Below are 18,832 nucleotides of genomic sequence, written 5' to 3' on the forward strand. Positions count from 1 at the left end.
ATACCCACAAGGTAAGGCGCCGCCACTACCACAGGCCACCCCTTTGCCGAGGAGAAGCCGGTCACGTGAGGGCGCTGCCCCTCCCGTTGTACTACCCCCTTGCCACTACAGCATTTTCGCAATTGTTGCCCCCTCCCCCTGCACGTCTTCTGCCCAAGCGCTTCAGCCAATGAGCGCCCCGTTCTGAGAAGCCACGTCCTTCGCTTCGGGTGGGAACGGGAGAGGGCAGAAGCGCTGCGGTCGGGCGCTCGGGCGACCCTCCTTCGGCTGCAGCCAGCCTTTTAAAGCGGTCCTTCCGGCCTTACCCGCCTCCCAGTCCTCGCGCCCCGCTCGCTTCCATCCCCCGGCCAGAGCGAGGCGAGCAGCAGCCGCTCATGTGCCCTTCGGCCACCCTTTACTCTGGATGGAGCCCGAGGCAGCCTTCGGAGGAGCCCGGAGGAGCCTGGACGAGGCGCCCGGCAAAAACCTGGATGGTCTGCTGAGCTTGTCTCCCTTCCCGGCCGGCGGTCCCTGCAGGAACGCAGCTCTCGCCGGGGCGGGCGGCGCATCCAGCCCCCCAGCGCACGGCCCCTCCAGTTACGTGCCCCTGGATGCGCCCCTGCCTCCCCTCGGCTCCGGGGAGTCGCCTTTGGCCAAACAGTGCATCCCATGTCCGGCTGTCTCACAGACGCCCTCAGCCAGCAGTACTTCGCCCTTCCCTTACGGCTGTTTAGGCGGCGGCTGCTATTCGTACCGAGTGGCCCGCAATGCCCTTAAGCCGTGCCCGGCCCCGCCCCAGGCCGCCTACACAGCCGAGAAGTACTTGGAGGTTTGCGGGGCTGCCGTCAGCGCGCCCGCCGCCGCCCCAGAGGATTATACGACCCGCCCGGCTGAGTTTGCTTTCTACCCGGGCTACGCTGGACCTTATCAGTCCATGACCAGCTACCTGGACGTTTCTGTGGTTCAGACTCTCGGAGGACCTCCGGGCGACCCCAGGCACGAAACTCTCCTGCCCGTCGATCCTTACCACGACTCCTGGGCCTTGGCCGGGGGCTGGAACAATCAAGTGTGTTGCCCCAAGGAACCCAACCCTCCTGGGCCCTTTTGGAAAACTGCCTTTACAGGTAATGCTTGGTGCCTGGACAGCAAGGAACACACTGCCACTCTTGCAGGTCTTCGCAGCGGCCGGTGCGGGAGGGGGGGGCAGATGGCAGGGAGTTGGGGAACCAGTCCTGAAGCATCAGGAAAGTGTTTTGGGTCGATTCTGCTTGGAAGAACCAGTTTCCAGCTAGGGGTGTGTTTTTTTGTCCTGAGAAATAGTTTTGCAAAAATGTGGGGAAAGTAATTCAGTTAGATAACACACTTGCATGGTAATTTTCTATAGTCTGGGTAAGTGGGATTAAAAAACAATTGCTGGCAAAAGCCTGGGTGTAATTTGTCCAGGACTGAACTCAGTGCCTCCATGAAATAGTAAAGGGTTCCCTTCCTCTTAACATGAACAAATTTCCAGCTACAGAATTTAACTGAGCACAGGTAAACCTCAAAATATGGCTTGATATTTATTTAGTAGGCTTTGCCCTAATAAATTGACTACATAGAAGAACTGCAAACTAGAGGGATTACTGCAGAAATGGCATTTTGGAATTTTATATTTTTCATTTCTTGGTGTCTCTCTGGATGCCTTTGGGCTTCTCTTGATTCTTTATCAGTATTTGAAGGACCAGCTGCCCAGGAAATAGGATTGATTTTCTCTTCCCAAAATGTGGATATGACAGAATGGCTTCAAACCCTTTTCAACTGATGCAATAGACGCAGAAAATTCTTGATAAGAGTACTTCGATATTAATTAATCTGCTAGCGGAGATTAGCCCAAATTTAAGAGAAAGGCATGCAGGCTGAGTTATTCATTTCACCAAGGGGACTGTCCCAAACCATTTACCCAAGAAGGAAGAGAAAAGGGAGCTTGGGAGCTCTTCTGTCTAGCAAGATCTTCTGTGTGTTTAAGCACTGTTGGGCATACACAGTGCTTTTTTTGTAAAAGAAAAAGGTGCCGGAACTCATACAACCCGCCTTGCCTACCCTACAAGGTTCCATCCAAAAAAGGTGCCAGAACTCCATTCTGAGCGTTCTATGAGAAAAAAAGCCCTGTTTATACATCATCTAACTGATGCAATGGTGGAGAGGTTGTAAAAACTACTGGGCTCCAATATTGCCCAGACCTATCTTCCCCAACTTAGTGCCTTATTGAAGTACAACTCCCATCAATCACCTGCTTCCAGAATGTCCTGAAATGCCCAGAGCTTTATGAAGGAGGTGACTCAGACTAAGAATTCAAATAACAGCCAAGACTTTCCTTGTGAAAACTTTCCCTCCAAGTCCCTATTCTGCATGATAGTCTGAAAATAATAATCCTCTCCTTTAGATCCCTAGAGTGTTCTCTGATTTTATGACTGCAAAAATGTTTTCCCTTCCCCTATATGATGACCCTTCTCTCCCCCCCTCCCTCCCTTCCTTTTTTCTCCCAGACTGATATTAAAAGTATTTAAAAAGGGGGGAGGAGAGAAAGAGCAACTTAAAATGTTTTTTTAAAGACAGCTTGGACAAGGCAGTCTTTCTTTATGAAAAGAAAAATTGGGGTGGGAGAGAATTTGAAAAGCAGCCTCTCTAAACACCCCCCCTTGCCCAGTGTTGTGATTCTCTTTGTGGTCTATAAGTGACTGGGGATGGGTGGGGGTTAAGCTTCTGTCTGACTTAGCCTTAAGAGATTGTGGGACCTCCCTCTTCCTGCAACTTTTAGTGCTGTCTCAAGGCCAGGCCACCACAATTTATGGCTGCAGCACATCAAGCCATTACCGGCAGTTTAAGCTTGTAAAATTTGGTGAGAGTTTTCAGGGAGTACATGTGCTTCTCCATGCAATCCTGATCAGCAGTCATCAGGCAAGTTTTGGCTTAAAAGTGAATTTGTTATTTTATTGGCTATTCTGGAAACTAATCTCCCAAGCCTAAGTGGGCAAGAAAACAGAACAAAAATTAAAAAAAATCTTCCTGTGAAAATCTCTGTATACTTCTAAATTTTACAGGTAATTTTAAATTACCTCTGCATTAATTTTATACTAATGTCAATGCATACAAATATATGTTTGCCCCAGCTCACACGTAAAAAGTTATTACAGCTCTAGCCCAATATTTTTGAGTGGAGGAGTATCAAGGGGAAAAAAATGACCTATAATGCAAGTGAATATTTTCATTTGAAAGATAATCAGTTTATTTTCAATGCTGCTCTGACTAGCAACTACAAATCCAATAACACTCTTTTCCATGTTGCTTTATTTTTATGTTTTTAAAAGTTTATGTTTTAATATGTGGCTTCACCACCACCACCCCCTTTCATTCAAATAAGTATTGGCTCCTGGAACTTCATGGACAAATCCATGCAGTTGTCTGGACAGGAGTTTTTAAAATGTTTCATCAATGGCTTTTTCCTGTCATTAAGAGAAAGTGACTGACTCAAAATTATGTGTTCAAAATTCTTTTTCAACATTTAAATTAAGATTGACAATTTCTTGAAGCAGTATTTCATCAATAGGTATCTGTTCTAAGCCATAACATTAATTTTATTTTATTAGCAACAACAACACCATGGTATATTACCCAGCCAATATTTAAAAATACACTGTATGCTATATCATTATTAGATAGATAGATAGATAGATAGATAGATAGATAGATAGATAGATAGATAGATAGATAGATAGATAATCTTTTTTGTCATTTTTACTGTAGGCACAATGGCACACATTAAACATGAAATTTTGTTGCTTGCTCTCAAAGTGTACACATACATAACACACATTTAAACATACTATATACAACATATGTATAGACCTACACCTACAATTTAATATTGTACTCTTTTGCTTTTATTTCTTATTTACATAAGTACAACTTTATTAAGCTTATCCAGTACAATTCAAGATGAATATGATAATATAGAAAAATACTATGTTGTAAAAATTATACAGATTTCTCAAGTTAAACAATATTTTTAATATATATATCAGAGTTGTCACAATATAATGTTTTACAAATGTATACATCCAACAGCATACACCCTAGTAGTGGCTCACCTTTCCAGAGATCACAAAATCACACTCTTTTAAAAGTGTTTCTTTTAAAACTGGCCATTATTCAGTGACATCTTACTTTGATCCAGTATTTCAAATTAGTTACTATATCTACTTCAGAAACAATCAAGGGTATAATAATGGGCAATGCACTTTAAAAAAAATCCATCAAAAAGAAATGGGATTAGCTAAATGGGGCTTTTGCACAACCTTCTCCCTCTCAATGGCCATGGTCCCAGTGGTGGAAAGAGATAATTTTAGATGCAGCTTATTCATTTTCTGAGGAATGAAGAAGCTTCTTCAATGGTAAGTGTGTTATTTTACTTACTTGAAAATGCAGTAAACTGATTGGCTCTGTTATGAGGTCCTCTAATTGATTGTAGGTGATTTGAAACCCGATCTCCATCCCCTACATCAATTCTGGTTTCTGTCACAGTCTTACTTTGAAAACATCATTGAGTTCCCTTCCCCACAACAAAGTTATTAAAGCATAGTATTGATACAGTTATTGTTACTGGTTGAGATGTGTGTGTGTGTGTGTGTGTGTGTGTGTGTGTGTGTGTATTCAAGTAGTGTGGACTCCTGGTGATTTTCTGGACGGGTCCTTGAAGTTTTCTTGACAAGATTTTGGAAGTGATTTGCCATTACCTCCTTCTTAGGGCTGAGAGAGTATGACTGGCCAAATTCACCCAGTTGGCTTTGTGCCTAAAATCTTCCAATTTCTAGCCGAGTGCCTTAACCACGACACCAAACTAGCTCTCATTATTGTTACTTACAGTTGCATAATTTTAGATAAATTAAAAACTACCTACATTCTTTAATGTACAATTCACACTGCATAAATATGCAATGCTTTTTGCTAATACATCACACTGCATGTAGCTTGCAAGAAACATCTATATCCTGCATTAATATTTCAGCATTATACATACTGGTGTGCAGTATACCTGCCATCGTCTCTATATATTTGCAGGAAAGGATGTTACTCTAGAGAGTAAGAAGAAAAAAATGTATTAGAAAAAAGCAAACCTTTAATACAAACAAATCTTCCATTTTATAGGCTTTAGTCAAGCATTTTCCAATATTTTTATGCAACTTTAAGCAATTTAAAATCCAACGGGTTACCATGCTTAGAGGATAGACACTGAAATTTAGAAAATTCATTAATTCTGATTTTTAATTGTAAAAAAGCATGAGTAATGATATTTAATTGTCATACTCATATGAATTCATGCTTTTCACCAAAGATTCAACATATCATGTTAATATTATAATATTCATATTAGAAGATCCAGCCAATGATTTAAATTGTATACACTGACAGTAATACATTTTATTTTAACTTATATAAGTCACAACTAAATTCCTAGATTGAATCATTTTACGTTAATGTCCAGATCTGTAAGGATTTTTTTCATGCATAAACCATGAAAATATGATGACTGGAAGTAGACATCTGAAATAATATTTATTTGTTGAACTCAACTGAAATAAACATAGATATTGCATGCCAGTTGTGCTCTTTAAAAGGAGTGCATACCTACAAGTGATAGAAACAACTATTTTGGGGTTTTTTTTCTTGTACTTGATTAAAAAATACAGTCTGGGGAGTTTACAAATGTAAGTTAGTGTGGACTGTTATGCAGTGTTAATATGGATTATTTGTCTTGCAATATTTAATATAAAAAGATTCTCCCAAGTGTACATTTATATATATGTTTTTATTTAGTTCACTGCAAAATTGTACATTCCTGAATATGGTATTTGCCTTGTTACAGCACTATGATCTGTTGTTTGGTTTTCTCCCTCGAATTTCAGCAAGAGGAGCGGGTTTTAATAACATTCCTAGCTAGAATACCCTCTTCCCGCAAAGAAACATGGGTCCTACTGAATTCCCTGAGCATCAGTTATTACTATAGATTGAACAAGTTGTTTAAATTCAGTAACTGGGTGCAAGAAAAGAGTCTACTGCGGCAATAGGTCCCATCCCTCCTATCTGCAGAGATGTATGAATTAACAACTCCAAAGTCCTGGGAGTACAACAGCACTGCTAAACACAGACCTGTGACCTTGAGTAATAGTCTAAGGTAAAAGTTTCACCTGGTGTAAAAATTTTACCTGGGAGCAAGGTATAGAGCAAGCCACTGGGCTTTACCACATACCTTAGCTTCAGATCAATTCATTTGCAAAGACTTGAGCACCGCAACAAGTATACTGTGACAAAGGGACTCCTTTGTGATTTTCTCCTCTTTCTTTATTATTCCTTAGAATACATTCACCCTTATGCATGAACACGTGCTAGTTTTGCCTCGGGACAAAGGAGGTTGGAAGGATTTGGGGGGGGATTGCGAGGATAGCATGATAGGATAATATAAGTAACACTGATTACTTGGGGTGGGGAAGGGGGCCGAGAAATTCCTCCAAACAAAGGCGGAAATACCTGTCCCCTCCCCCCCCATGCTGAGGCCTTCTTGGCTCACGCTATGGGGCCTTGCTGCATTTTGCGCAGATGTTTTGATTTAATATAGATTTAATATAAAAGGAACAGGATTCCAGACGCTCCACGCCGGTCTTGGAGAACCGACATGGAAGGTGAAAATAAGGAAAAATACAGGGGGGGGGAGGATGTAAAGTGAGGGGGAAAAAACCAACCAACCAGTGAGCATGTGGGGGAAGAACTCCAAGGCCCGCTGTCCTCTCGGGGACGCCGGGGAAGCGGCCAACAAAGGGCTCGAACTAAGAAGGGGCCTCTCTGTTGAACATGTGCGCCTGCCAGTCTGCCTGCTTGCCCCTCCGCTCGCGGCTGCTTTAACCCCCATCTCTCTTTCTTCCCTCCGGCCAGACGCTGTAAGTCAATCGCCCCCAGAGGGCTGTACCTTCCGACGCGGCCGCAAGAAGCGAATACCGTACAGCAAAGGGCAGTTGAAAGAGCTGGAGAAGGAATATTCCAGCAGCAAGTTCATCACCAAGGACAAGAGGAGGAAGATTTCCGCCGCCACTAACCTTACCGAGAGACAGATCACTATCTGGTTTCAGAACCGGAGGGTGAAGGAGAAGAAGGTGGTGGCCAAAGTCAAAAGCGCCGCTGCCAGCAGCAGCAGTAGTGGAGGCGGTGGCGACGCCTCTTGAGACCCGCACGAAGGGAGGAAGGTGGCCTGGAGGGAACAGGAAAAGAAAGAAAGAGAGAGAGAGAGAGAGAGAGAGAGAGAGAGAGAGAGAGAGCAGGGGGAGCAAGAAACTCCCGCGGGGTCGCCCACGTGAGGCCTGCATAGGCTTCCGGCCTCCGAGGCCTTCTGCGAAGAGGTTGACGGCCCTGTCAAGGGCGTCCGTTGATCTCTCCTCAGTCACCTTTTAAATTTGTTCCTAATAATATATTTTTTAATTATTATCATTGCTATTGCTGCTTTGTTTCCCCCCCTCCCGAGAAATTAAAACTCACTGTGGGAACAGCCGATGATTTAAAACGAAAAACCCGGAAGTGATACCATCCTCGTCCTTTTCCTGATTTTATTTAAAAAAAAAAGGGAGGAGGAAGAGGAGAAGACACCTTGTGCAATTATTTTCCCTTTCTTTTCCTTGAAAAGAAGGTGCCTTAGGGCTTTTATTCTGTGACCTTGGTTTCTTTGTCTGAAATTCAGTAATTCAGAGCTGCTTTAAAGGGTAAGGGGTGGGGAAGAAGCAAAAAGCCACCCAAGAAGAAGAAAATCGGCTAAAATCGGCCCGAATGTAAACAGATTGTGCTAACTATATATAATACATAGTTAGCATAACCTGTTTTGGGGAGGAGACTTTTACATATGTCAGATAATTGCCTATATTATAAAATTACCATTATATATTTTATTTTAAGACTTCGTGCCGCATATGAGGGCTGACCACCGCCTGAAGCTTTTGTTCTTGTTGATGATGATTCATACAGTATTTGCATACAACCAAAAACTAATTAAAAGTGCCTTTGAAGACACTGAAAAAAAGCCGTGGGGGAATTTACAAAGTAATAAACACAAGTTACTGCATACCGAAGGAAAAGCCATCTTTAATCTTTCTTTCTTTTTCTTTCTTTCTTTCTTTCTTTCTTTCTTTCTTTCTTTCTTTCTTTCTTTCTTTCTTTCTTTCTTTCTCTCTCTCTCTCTCTCTCTCTCTCTCTCTCTCTCTCTCTCTCTCTCTCTCTCTCTCTCTCTTTCTTTCTTTCTTTCTTTCTTATCCTCTCTTAGAATTCTCCATCAGAGTAAATTTTGTTGCTATAGTTCTGGGCACAAATTTTGCCCTAGTCATTTCTGGAATCATAACATCTTTGTCTATATATTTAAAAAGGGGCATAAAAACATGCATACGCGCTTTTGCAAGCCGTGGGCTCCGCATCGTGCAACTTTTACGGTTCTCGCTTTCTATTCTCTTGAAAGTCTGCTCAGATCTTCAGACAGCTGGAAGGGAGATCCTTGCTTTGCGCGCACTTTGTTTCGAAAGGGAACGCTTTCAGAAGCCGGGGAGAAGAGCATTCGGCGACTTAGGAGCAGGCTCCATCATCTTAGTGGTGATTTACGGGGTCTTATGGCGTCATTCAAAGGGTCGCGGAGCCGACAGAATAGCGATGATGTCATCGCTAAAACTTCCAATTGAGTGGTCTCCTGGTGACCACATGGAGTCTCCAAGTTGCCTTGGTAACAGGCAGGCTTTGTATTGCCTCAACAACGGCTGGGTGACGCTGGAAGATGCTGTAAATCGTTCGCCAAGAAGTGGCCATTCAGAGCAACTGATTTTTTTTCCCGGTCAGTACAACGAGGGAGATTTACGTTTCGAATATCTATTGTTTATATTGGATCTGGAGGCTGAGATTTCGAAATTGCCATGCAAAGTGGCGCATGAGACTTGGTTAGCCCTCGAATCTCCGCAGTTTCACTGGAACCCACCGGACACCCGCCGAAGCAAGCCAAACTCTGTGGGAGGAGCCTGAGAAGGGGAGCGAAGTGCTGCCCTCGAAGTATCCCTAGAAAATCTTTCCTAAAATTCTAATTTTTCTAGAAGTACTTAGAAACGTCTCTGTCGCTCACACCGATTATCATTCTATAGCAAAGGACATGCTACCTAAAGCAAGTTGCTTTACCAAAAAGCTTAATGCGAAGATGTGCAAGTATATTATTGCCCATTTATATATTTTTGTATTTCATAATACATTATCCAAAATAATAGAGATTGCGTAAGCAGTACTGTATTTATTATTTGACACAATATGATCAGTGGTAGTTAAATATGTGATACAGGGGTCCTCAGACTTGGCCACTTTTAAGACTTGTGGACTTCTACTCCCAGAATTCTGGCTGGGGAATTCTGGGATTTGGAGTCCACAAGTCTTAAAGTGGCCAAGTTTGAGGACCCCTGATGTGATATAAAATGCATGAGAAAACAAACATAGGACTGTCATAAGTATTCTGAAACTTCCCGCCTTTTATTCTTCAGCCATTTCTTTCTCCGAAGAAACTTTAGAAGAGTTTAGAAGAGCAGAATGGAAATGACTCCTTGGTCTACAAACACCTTTCCAGACTGCATGGTCGCTCCTCGTTTGGGTCCAACTTCGACCTTTTAATCTGTAACAGGGGCGATGGCAAACGACCTCTGCTCTCACTCAGCGCGTCGATCATAAACCTCAAACAAAGGTTACGGTTTTATTTTAGGGCCTCGATTTATTTCACCCTGCGTTGATAACCACACCCTTCAACTAGCAGGCTTGCTTCGCCCCCCCCCCCGCCCCTTCCTGGGGCTGTTGTCTCGCAGAATTAAAGGCATAAAACTCAACGAGAGGTTCATGATGACCGAAGAAAAAGACGCGCCGGGACCAAGTTCAAGGGTAGCCCTCTCTCAGGGATGCTCCAGGAGACACTTAGACGTTTTAAAATGACTTCGCCTGTCAAGTGACTCGGATTTTACAGCCGTTAAGCATCTGCTGTGCGTACTTCGGTGCCTACTTATTATACGAAGGATGGGACGAGGGGAAACTCCGCCGTTATGCTCCTAAGCTTATGGTCGGAAGAATTACACGTGAAGTAGAAAACAAAGGACTGGCCGAACTACCAACAAGAAAAGCCAGGATTTTTTCGTCAATATTTTTTTTTTCTTCCGTTGAATGCTGTCGTCTCGAGACGGCTTGGACAAGTACCCCAAGTTTTCTTGGCAAGTTTTTTTTTTTTACTAGTCGTTTGCTACTGCCTCCTTCCTAGGGCAGAAAGTGATTGACCCAAGGTCACCTAATTATCTTTGTGCCTAAGGCAGGACCGAATTCACCGCCTCTTGGTTTTTAACTTGATGCCTTAACCACTAACCAAACTGACCCTGTATACTCTTCAATATGTACTTCTAAACTCGGGGAATTCATATTCTTCATTTTATTGAACATGATATGCCTGTTGATCCTCCAACCCAAAGACCTAGAGATTTCTCCCCTGGCTTGCTGGAAATCATCTAACACGCAATATTTCCAGGGCTTAACTGTCTAAAAAGAGGGATGCAGGAGCAAAAAAGGGGAACCAATATATTTTGGATATATTTTGGAATAATGGCTATCCTTCCCCACCCCCCTTTGGGATGATCTCTAGCTCTGAGCTTTCTGCAAAGGCTGTGAGCACATTTCTTCTCTTTCTCTTGTACCCCAGATTATAAAAATGTCAACCTGAGAATGCAAGGAGAAAGATTGGAGGGCGAGGGCTTACTTTAGAGGTGCTTTTGCAACCAATATTTGCTACGTCCAGTAGCAAGGCAAGAGGAAAACAATTTTCCATTCACTTTACATCATGATTTAATTCTGACTCTAGAAGTCAGGACTTAGTTAACACCCAGCAGGTAGGTGCTTTTAACTTTGACTCAGGTCTCTCGCCCTGGAAGTAGAGATTCTTAAAAGCCAAATAGGTTTAAGAGGTTTCCCATAGAGGAAAATATAATATAAATAGCTGTGCGAGTCCTTAGTACTCTCTGACCTTGATTGTTTGCTTTCAGACGTTTTCATTATCCAACTAGGTAACATGATCAGTGAGCGTGAGGTTGGCTTCCAGTTTACATAGACTAACATGTCCTGCCAGTGGGTGGGACGTGATGGGTGTGGTTTTTAAAGGTTTGTTAAGGAAATGATGCTTGCTTTCATGATTAAGTCACATATGCCACCTTCTGGTTGCAAGGTTTAGCGCAGATGGCAGTGTTTCCTTCCCTCCTTTCCACCCTCCCCCCCCCCGCCGCCGCCTTTCCTTTTACTCCGAATAAAATATGTTCCTACCACATAAATGGAGTTAGTTCTACGCATATGTCTCCTTTCATGTTTCCTATCAATTTTGATGAATTAAATAAACCATTAAAATTATCTCTGAAAGCTGAAATTTCCTTTTTTATAGATCTGAATTTAGGACAAAAATTAGGACAAACTTGATTTTGAGCGATTAATTTTACAAAACTCGCCCCTGCCATACTTTGAACTTAAAAATAAATAGTGAAAATTAATAAGTTGCATGTTCAATAAGCTCTGTTATGTGTATTCTTCTCTCTCTCTCTTTTTACAATAAACTTGTATGATTACCTTTTGCGGACCTTCATGTGATTAATCTCATTGTGAACCAGGTGGATACTCAGATGGATAACTTATATAGTTTAAAGAAGATATGTTTATAAAACATCATTGATCTACCCACACAATTTTAAACGTTTGTGTGTGTGTGTGCGCGCGCGTGTGCGCAGGGGGGGGATATCCTCTGTATGTGTGAGATTTATTATTGATTTCAACTTGGGTTGCCTCCAAATCAAATCAAAACCATCCCCCATTCCCTTGTCTAAAATAAAATACCTTCATTGTTTGCCTTCCCTATTTCCAATTCATGGAATGTCCATTCCCTAATTCTCCTTTTTGTTCCTGACTCAATTCTTCTAAAAAGGTGAATTCCTGAAGCCGAATGGTGGAGGCTTCGCCTTTTGTTCGCAGCCCAGAAATGGGGGAGTGGGGGGTGGGGATGATGAAGAGGCCAAACCTCCGTCTAGTTGCTTTTCTGAAATTGCTGCCAATGAACAAAATGGCTGGCACGCATCAAAAACACAAGAGGGAGAATTGGGGGGGGGAGGGCTCGTCATTGGATCTACTCATGCTGATCTCAACAGGCATGCCAATGCTGATAATTTTACCACCCCCTGTATAAAAATTCGAACAACGCTACTAGCAAACCAATTCTGCCATCGAAACCACCCATTTATTCATTATCTGGATTTTAAAAGGCTTAACTTTGATTTTACTAGTGTGTTTTCTGTGTTCAGAAGGATGTGTGCAGAAACAAATGTTCAGCCGGACTCACACTTCTTCAAACGAACTCTGTTCGAATTCTGCTTTTAAAGCCCAATTAATTTCAGCATCAGGAATTAAAATGCTACAACAGAGTATCTCAGTTCAGCCTATATTAACTTCAGGGGGATTGGCCTTTACAAGTTGGTGCCTCTAAATGTGCCACATGCTGGCTCCGGATTAATGAGAATTGTAACAGTATTCTAGAAAGACTACTGGGTTGGATTTGCCAATTTTTCTTAGAGGAAGCCTCATGAATCAAGGGAAGTGTTGATCTTTGTGCAGACAAATCTAGGCACTTTCTCTCTTCCATCTATTCAAATGGCCTTTCATCTTTAAAGATTGATCACAACACAAGACCTTAAAGAAAAATATTTTAAACTCAAAATCTTGAACACATTTACAAGGGAGTTAGTCTGACCGAGTTTAATAGCAATTAAGTAAGGGAGCCTACATATTTAAGTCTATTATCTAAGAATCTACGTATTTAAATTTTCTCTGAAATTTGTTCTGTCAGTGTTAGAGTCACATACAAAAATTTCATGTTCTAGTTTGAAAGAACAGTAAATATCGTCTAGGTAAATTATTTCGGTTTGCGTACATATTTGCAAGATTTGTTCATTATCCCATGGATGTAAATAAACAGGCCAACTCAATCATTATGTACAATGGGAATTAGTTAGAAACTTGAGGTCTGAAAAAGATTGCTACAATTCAGTGGAATGTTTATTCTGTACTTAACTTTTGTTTCTTGGAAACCTAGGTCAGAAAGACGATGGTAACACTTTCTGACTTACAAATGTTATTAAAAGCTTTTATAAAAGGTGTTATTAGACTCTTCCTGCTGATTTTTGACTACTATAGACTAATGTGACGGAATAATTTTTTCTCAAAGCCTGCCTGCCTTCTTTCCTTCCTTCCTTCCTTCCTTCCTTCCTTCCTTCCTTCCTTCTTTCCTCCCCCCCTCCCTCCCTCCACTTGAAATGGGACAGGTCCTTCTACTTCCTTCTCTTTTCCTCTTCCAAAATACTTTGGTTATTATGCATCCCATTCCTATAAATCACACAGCCTTTAATGACAGCTGTTTACCTTCCCTACTTGTGGAATACAGACATCGGTATGCATTTACATCCTTCTTTTCTTTCACCTCCCCTCCCTATCCTGCCCCCTGTCTCTTTTCTCATTCAGATTCACTTGGGAAACTGGGGTGGGGGAAGGAGCCAAGAGCAACTTTCCCAATGCTACAAAATGTTGAGGTGGGGGAGGGAAACCTATAAAAAAACCTTTCCTGCTGCTTGGGGAAGCATGCCCGAAATTCTTCTTTTAAGTCCTTAGAAAGAAACAAAAACACACTATAATCATGCTTTCCCCTATATTAAAAGCATGGGAAGTGGCTGGGATTTCCACACAAAATACCTTTTACACAAATGACATTTGTGTTTTCCTCTTGTGTCCCCTGTCTTAGCCATTTTACTACCATTCAAAAATCTTTTTAACTCCTAGCCCTCCACCCAAATTTATGTTCCTGGGTGAGGTTTTGTAGAGACCTCCCACATTCTAATACCCCAAGCTGTGTGGACAAAAAAGGGGGAGCTAAAATCAGGGTTTTTTATTGTCAAGTTCAATGGCAAAACAGCAGTTCTTGCAGTTGTTTCCGGAGAAAGAGCTAACATTCCAGTCTTTAAAATTAAGGGGAGGGGGGAGAGGGGAGGAGGAAAAAAGGGAAAGGGATTTATGTAACTTTCATGGCACAAGCATGAAATGTGTGTATGAATGGGAGAGAAAAGTTAAATGTATTAGTAAGTAATTTTTTTTTAAAAAAATGAATGAAATATTCTTTTAGCCTTGAAATTTGAAATTACCCAGTTAGTTGCTGGAGCTGCTGGAAGATTGTCCTTGCTACAGAAATAATAAAAGTAATACCATAATCTATGACAACTTTTGCAACTCTTACACATTTAAGTATAAATTTATTTATTGGCATATTTCCAGGTTTTATACCAACTAATTTAATAAAAGTTTTGGAGAACGAAAGGTTTTCAGTCTTCTAAGGTAAAATCTGGTTAGTTTTAATGACAAACTATTTTTTTCCTTGCTAAAATCAATCAGAGTTTACCCCATTAATAGGATTCACTCTCATTATAATCCATCCCTAAATTCACTTGCAAAAGCTAAACCTAAACCCAGGTTAACAAAAAGCAATAGCTGTGTTTACACAAGTTATGCCTTTCAATAAACATGTTTTAAGAATGGTTTGTTTGTTCAGCATTGGCTGCGTTTTCATCACCTTCTTCCTCTTAAACATTCTTCAGGCCTAACTTTGAATGTTCAGTGAACCCCTCTAGCATATCTCCAACTTACTGTAAACTTGTTCTTTCCTTAACTAGAGAAAGGTTTATCAAACATTCTACAAAGGTTTGTGCCATTCATTTCAGTGAACGTGAAATAATCTTAGACAGCTTCCTCTGTTCTTACAGGAATCCAATATTACTTCCAATAATTTTGCAGTAATAATAGATGTTTGATGGTCTTTGGGTTCCTTCCCTTGTATCCCTAAAAACTCTGCTGAAGCTGCGATGATTATGTAATAAAAACAGAAACTGGGAGCAGGACCCAACTTAGCAGAATAGAGTCCTTTCCCTTCAAACCTAAGTGGGCAGACTTACCAACACACAACCACTTAAAGGAGCTTTATATATAGTCTCCCTATATATGTAGGTCCAAAATCTGAAATTACCTAATCATATTCCAACTATCATTCGTAGCATGGTGGCCACCATTTCTTATGTTCTTGGCCTTGATCATCATCTCTTTGGGCTTGTTTGCTTCATTTAAAATACTTAAATTAGTCCCTTTGTCTGGAGTGCAAAGACTAGTCTGATGTGACTTTGGAATCTTTGAAAGGAAGACCAAATTCCCAGGGCTGTAGATTAGAAAGCAGATCCACCCCTCAATGTCAAACCACTTACGTATTTTGGGCACGTGGATGCGCCCACCCACCCCAACCAACAACATAAAAGTATCAGCAGTTGAGCTCCACTAGAAGATTTTCCTGTACCTTTGTTGGCAATGTGTGTTCAATATGCAGGACACTCATGCCATAGGCATTGGAGACCCTATTGTTCATTCTGCTGGGATCCACTCTAGACACATATCCTGCTTAAATGTCCGCTTAGTGATTCCTTCTAGGAATTTTCATTTTCATTTCAATTTTCATTCCTATCTTGCAGATTTTATAACTTCTCAGCTTTAAATATTGTCTGTGTTGAAACTCACCTCAATGGTCTCCAAATCACCTTCCCCCCCCATATCTGTGTTCTCCACAAAAGCCAAAATTCTACCTCTGCCTTTGATTAAATCTCCCCAAATCTGCATCAAATCTGCATCAAATCTCCCCCCCCCAGATTATTTGGCAATTTGATGGTATCTGTGGCTCTGGGAAATCAAATATTTCCCCATGAGTAAAACCCCAGTGAGTGATCTTATGGCCTGCCTGCCCTCCTTCCTCTCCCTTTTCTTCCTTTTCTTTGTTCCAAGTTCACGGCTAGGCTACACCGTAGAGGGTTGTACTGATTAGTGGGGGAGGAGGTGGGCAACGATTTTGACCTTAAAATCCTCGTACTTGCCCACTCTCTACTCACAAAGTAGCATAATCTCCTCCCCGCCTCGAGCAAGTGCCTAGAGAGAACACTATTAAAGAAAGGTGATTGTTTCCTGGGACGACTGAGGGGGGGGGGCGGGGTCGTGCGACCTTCCTCCTTCACCACCAGCTTCTCATCAAAACAAAAGAAAAAAAGGAGAAATCATAACCTCCTGGCTTTTTCTAACAAAATAACATTGCTCGCACATGCAAGCAAGGCTGGTACTGACAGAGGCGTCAGAGCAGAGGAGGCAAAGCAATGGCTCCAAGAATTGTTCGAGATGATGCAAGAACATCTGGGCAATAGAATTGGCTGCTGCTTCTTCCCTCCCCCAGGCGAACGGTAAGTGTAGCGATAGGAACCGCCTGTCCTGCGACTATCTGGGGAAGGGGTGTCTCATTCACTGCATCATTGCTAAGCAACTGAAGGACGATCCTCCGGGAAATTGTCCTGCGGAAACCCCCTCTTGCGCAAGAAAGTGGTTTTAATTGCGCAAAGTCCCTCCGTTTTCTAACAAAATGGCAAATCTGAGCCTTGTTTATACTATATACAGAGTAATGAATGAAAAAGAAAGCCGAGTGGAGTCGAGCATTGCAGTAAACTCAACGAAAGAGGTTGCTTTTTTTCCTCCGGGGGGGGGGGAAATTTTGGAAAACCAAAAAGAGATATGGAAAACTTGCCTACTTGTTTAAAGAGGGGAAAAAAGACGAGCCTTAATTCACATTTAGGGACAGACCACTGAAACTCTCGAGACCTTAGTAGTGATTCAAGTATTATTATTATTATTATTATTATTATTATTATTATTATTATTATTATTATTATTATTATTATTATTATTATTACTATTATTATTACTATTATTATTACTATTATTATTACTATTATTATTACTATTATTATTACTATTATTATTTTTAATACGGGGTCTGCTCTAAATCCGTGTAGCTCGGCGTTATTGTAGAGAAAAATACTGGAGGAAATTTCCCTGGATTTTTTTTTCCAGAGTGACCGTTTGTTCCAATTCTCCTTCTCATTTGCACGCCACCAACTACAGGCAGCCATGATCCAAACAGAAGCCTGTAAAGGGCCGAAATATCTTCTCTTCCCCAGCTTCAGTTCTTCTCGGTGGAGGCTTTCAATCTTGCCAGCACACTTTCCACGCTGTCGATTCCTTCGGATTCCCTCGCCAGCCGGCTGCTTCCATAGAGGAATCACTTTTCGGTTCAGAAATTGTTTTTCCTGTTTGTCAGGGGGTCTTTGAAAACGTTCGTTGCTGCCTGAGATCCTCTGAGTGCTTGTTGCCTTCTTAGAGAAGAACAGATTTGCCACAAAGGCTCAAAACAAGGATGGAAGTATCTCAAACCAAAGCCTCCCCTACTTTCTGCTTGAAGACATCCAGCCAAGAAGACCCACGGTCCTTCTGAGTAAATGATTCCCTGATTCCCTTTGCTCTAAGCTGAAAGAGGACAGATCTTGACCTTCTCCATCCCCACTTGCCTTTTCTTCTCCGGGAGAAATATGCCCAGCTTGCTCAATCTGATTTCCTCTCTAGTCATATCCTTTTTATTCCAACAAAGTTTCTAAATCATCAACCTTTTACTTAATGGGAGTCATAAGGAGTCAGGAGCAGAGTTAGCAGCTAAGAGAGAGAGCAGAGTCCACGCTTAGGCTCTGTAGACAGCACCTTTTTTACATTCAAATCAGGTACTTCCTGTGAGCAAGGGGACCTGAATTAGGCAAACTCAGCTCCCTTTGAAAAGATAAAACAAGGTCAGAACTTGTCCCATTGATTTCAGAGGGATTATTGTGCAATTTATTGGCTGGATTCTGCCAATTGCTGCCTTAAATATTTGGGCTTCAATAGATCCTCTTTTTGGGTGTTCTTTAGATATGTTAATAGTAATTGTCAATAATAATAAAAAACGTTTTTCCCTCATGGTTTCTAAGAATTAAGCGAATGCCAGATTTTTGATCAAAATAATCCCCTAATTTTTTTAGACTTCATAATTAATCTTGAAATGAAGGGGGCTGAAGCCTACCTATATGAATGAGCTTGGGATTCCCAACAGAATCCTATGCTTTTTTATAGGAGTTCTTCTCTCCTCTTCACCCCTTGGTATTATTTTTATATTTGAAATTCAGGATGATTTAATTTAGATCCTTTTGCATGAGGAGATACTATATTTGTCATAGGGTGTGATTCAATAAAAACAAAACCAACAGAGCAAATATAAAGTTAACAAAAAGAGTTTATAATTTTGCTCAGCTTTTATCTTTTAAAAAGGCTAACATAAAAAAGTTTCCTTTTGTCAAACCTTTAGATCACATTTAACAAGCTATACTTATTTGTCTTACATTAAGTAACACATATGCTTATCTAATTTGCACTGTGTTCCTTGCAGTTTAATGTGAAAATTAAATAGAGCTCATAATCTCCTCTACAATTCAATATTCTTGAAATTAGAATATAATAAATTGTGACAGTTTTTAATGGGGGAAAATGTTTTGTTTTTCAAAGTGGCCAATTTAAACTGAGATGTTTGTTTTTTTTTGCAGTGGAAATCATAAATCTTCTAGATAACGTCTCAGGAAAACACTTAATTGTTTATCTCTGATAGTCCAAAACTGGATCATCTACAAATATTACTTAGAAGCAGTTTGTTTGACTCAGCTTGGGGAAGAACTGGAGGCTGAAACTTATTGGATGCAAGAATGAAAGTTTAGCCAAACTATTGAAAAGGCTGGTGACTTTTCTGAAGGGGGGAGAAAACAATTTT

The 18,832-nt window shown here is 41.2% G+C and overlaps 1 protein-coding gene across 1 annotated transcript; it reads left to right on the forward strand.

The window, feature by feature from the left end:
* Positions 1 to 203: 203 nt before the first annotated feature.
* HOXB13 (homeobox B13) lies at positions 204 to 7,232 on the forward strand (the record flags this gene model as incomplete). The annotated part of the gene is made up of 2 exons (XM_083378969.1): positions 204 to 1,103; positions 6,946 to 7,232. The coding sequence occupies exons 1-2, from the start codon at positions 404 to 406 to the stop codon at positions 7,230 to 7,232; spliced, it is 987 nt and encodes a 328-aa protein (XP_083235095.1). The 5' UTR covers positions 204 to 403.
* Positions 7,233 to 18,832: the final 11,600 nt, after the last annotated feature.

Source organism: Vipera ursinii (genome assembly GCF_947247035.1).
Source record: "Vipera ursinii genome assembly, chromosome: Z".
Taxonomy (NCBI): Eukaryota; Metazoa; Chordata; class Lepidosauria; order Squamata; family Viperidae; genus Vipera; species Vipera ursinii.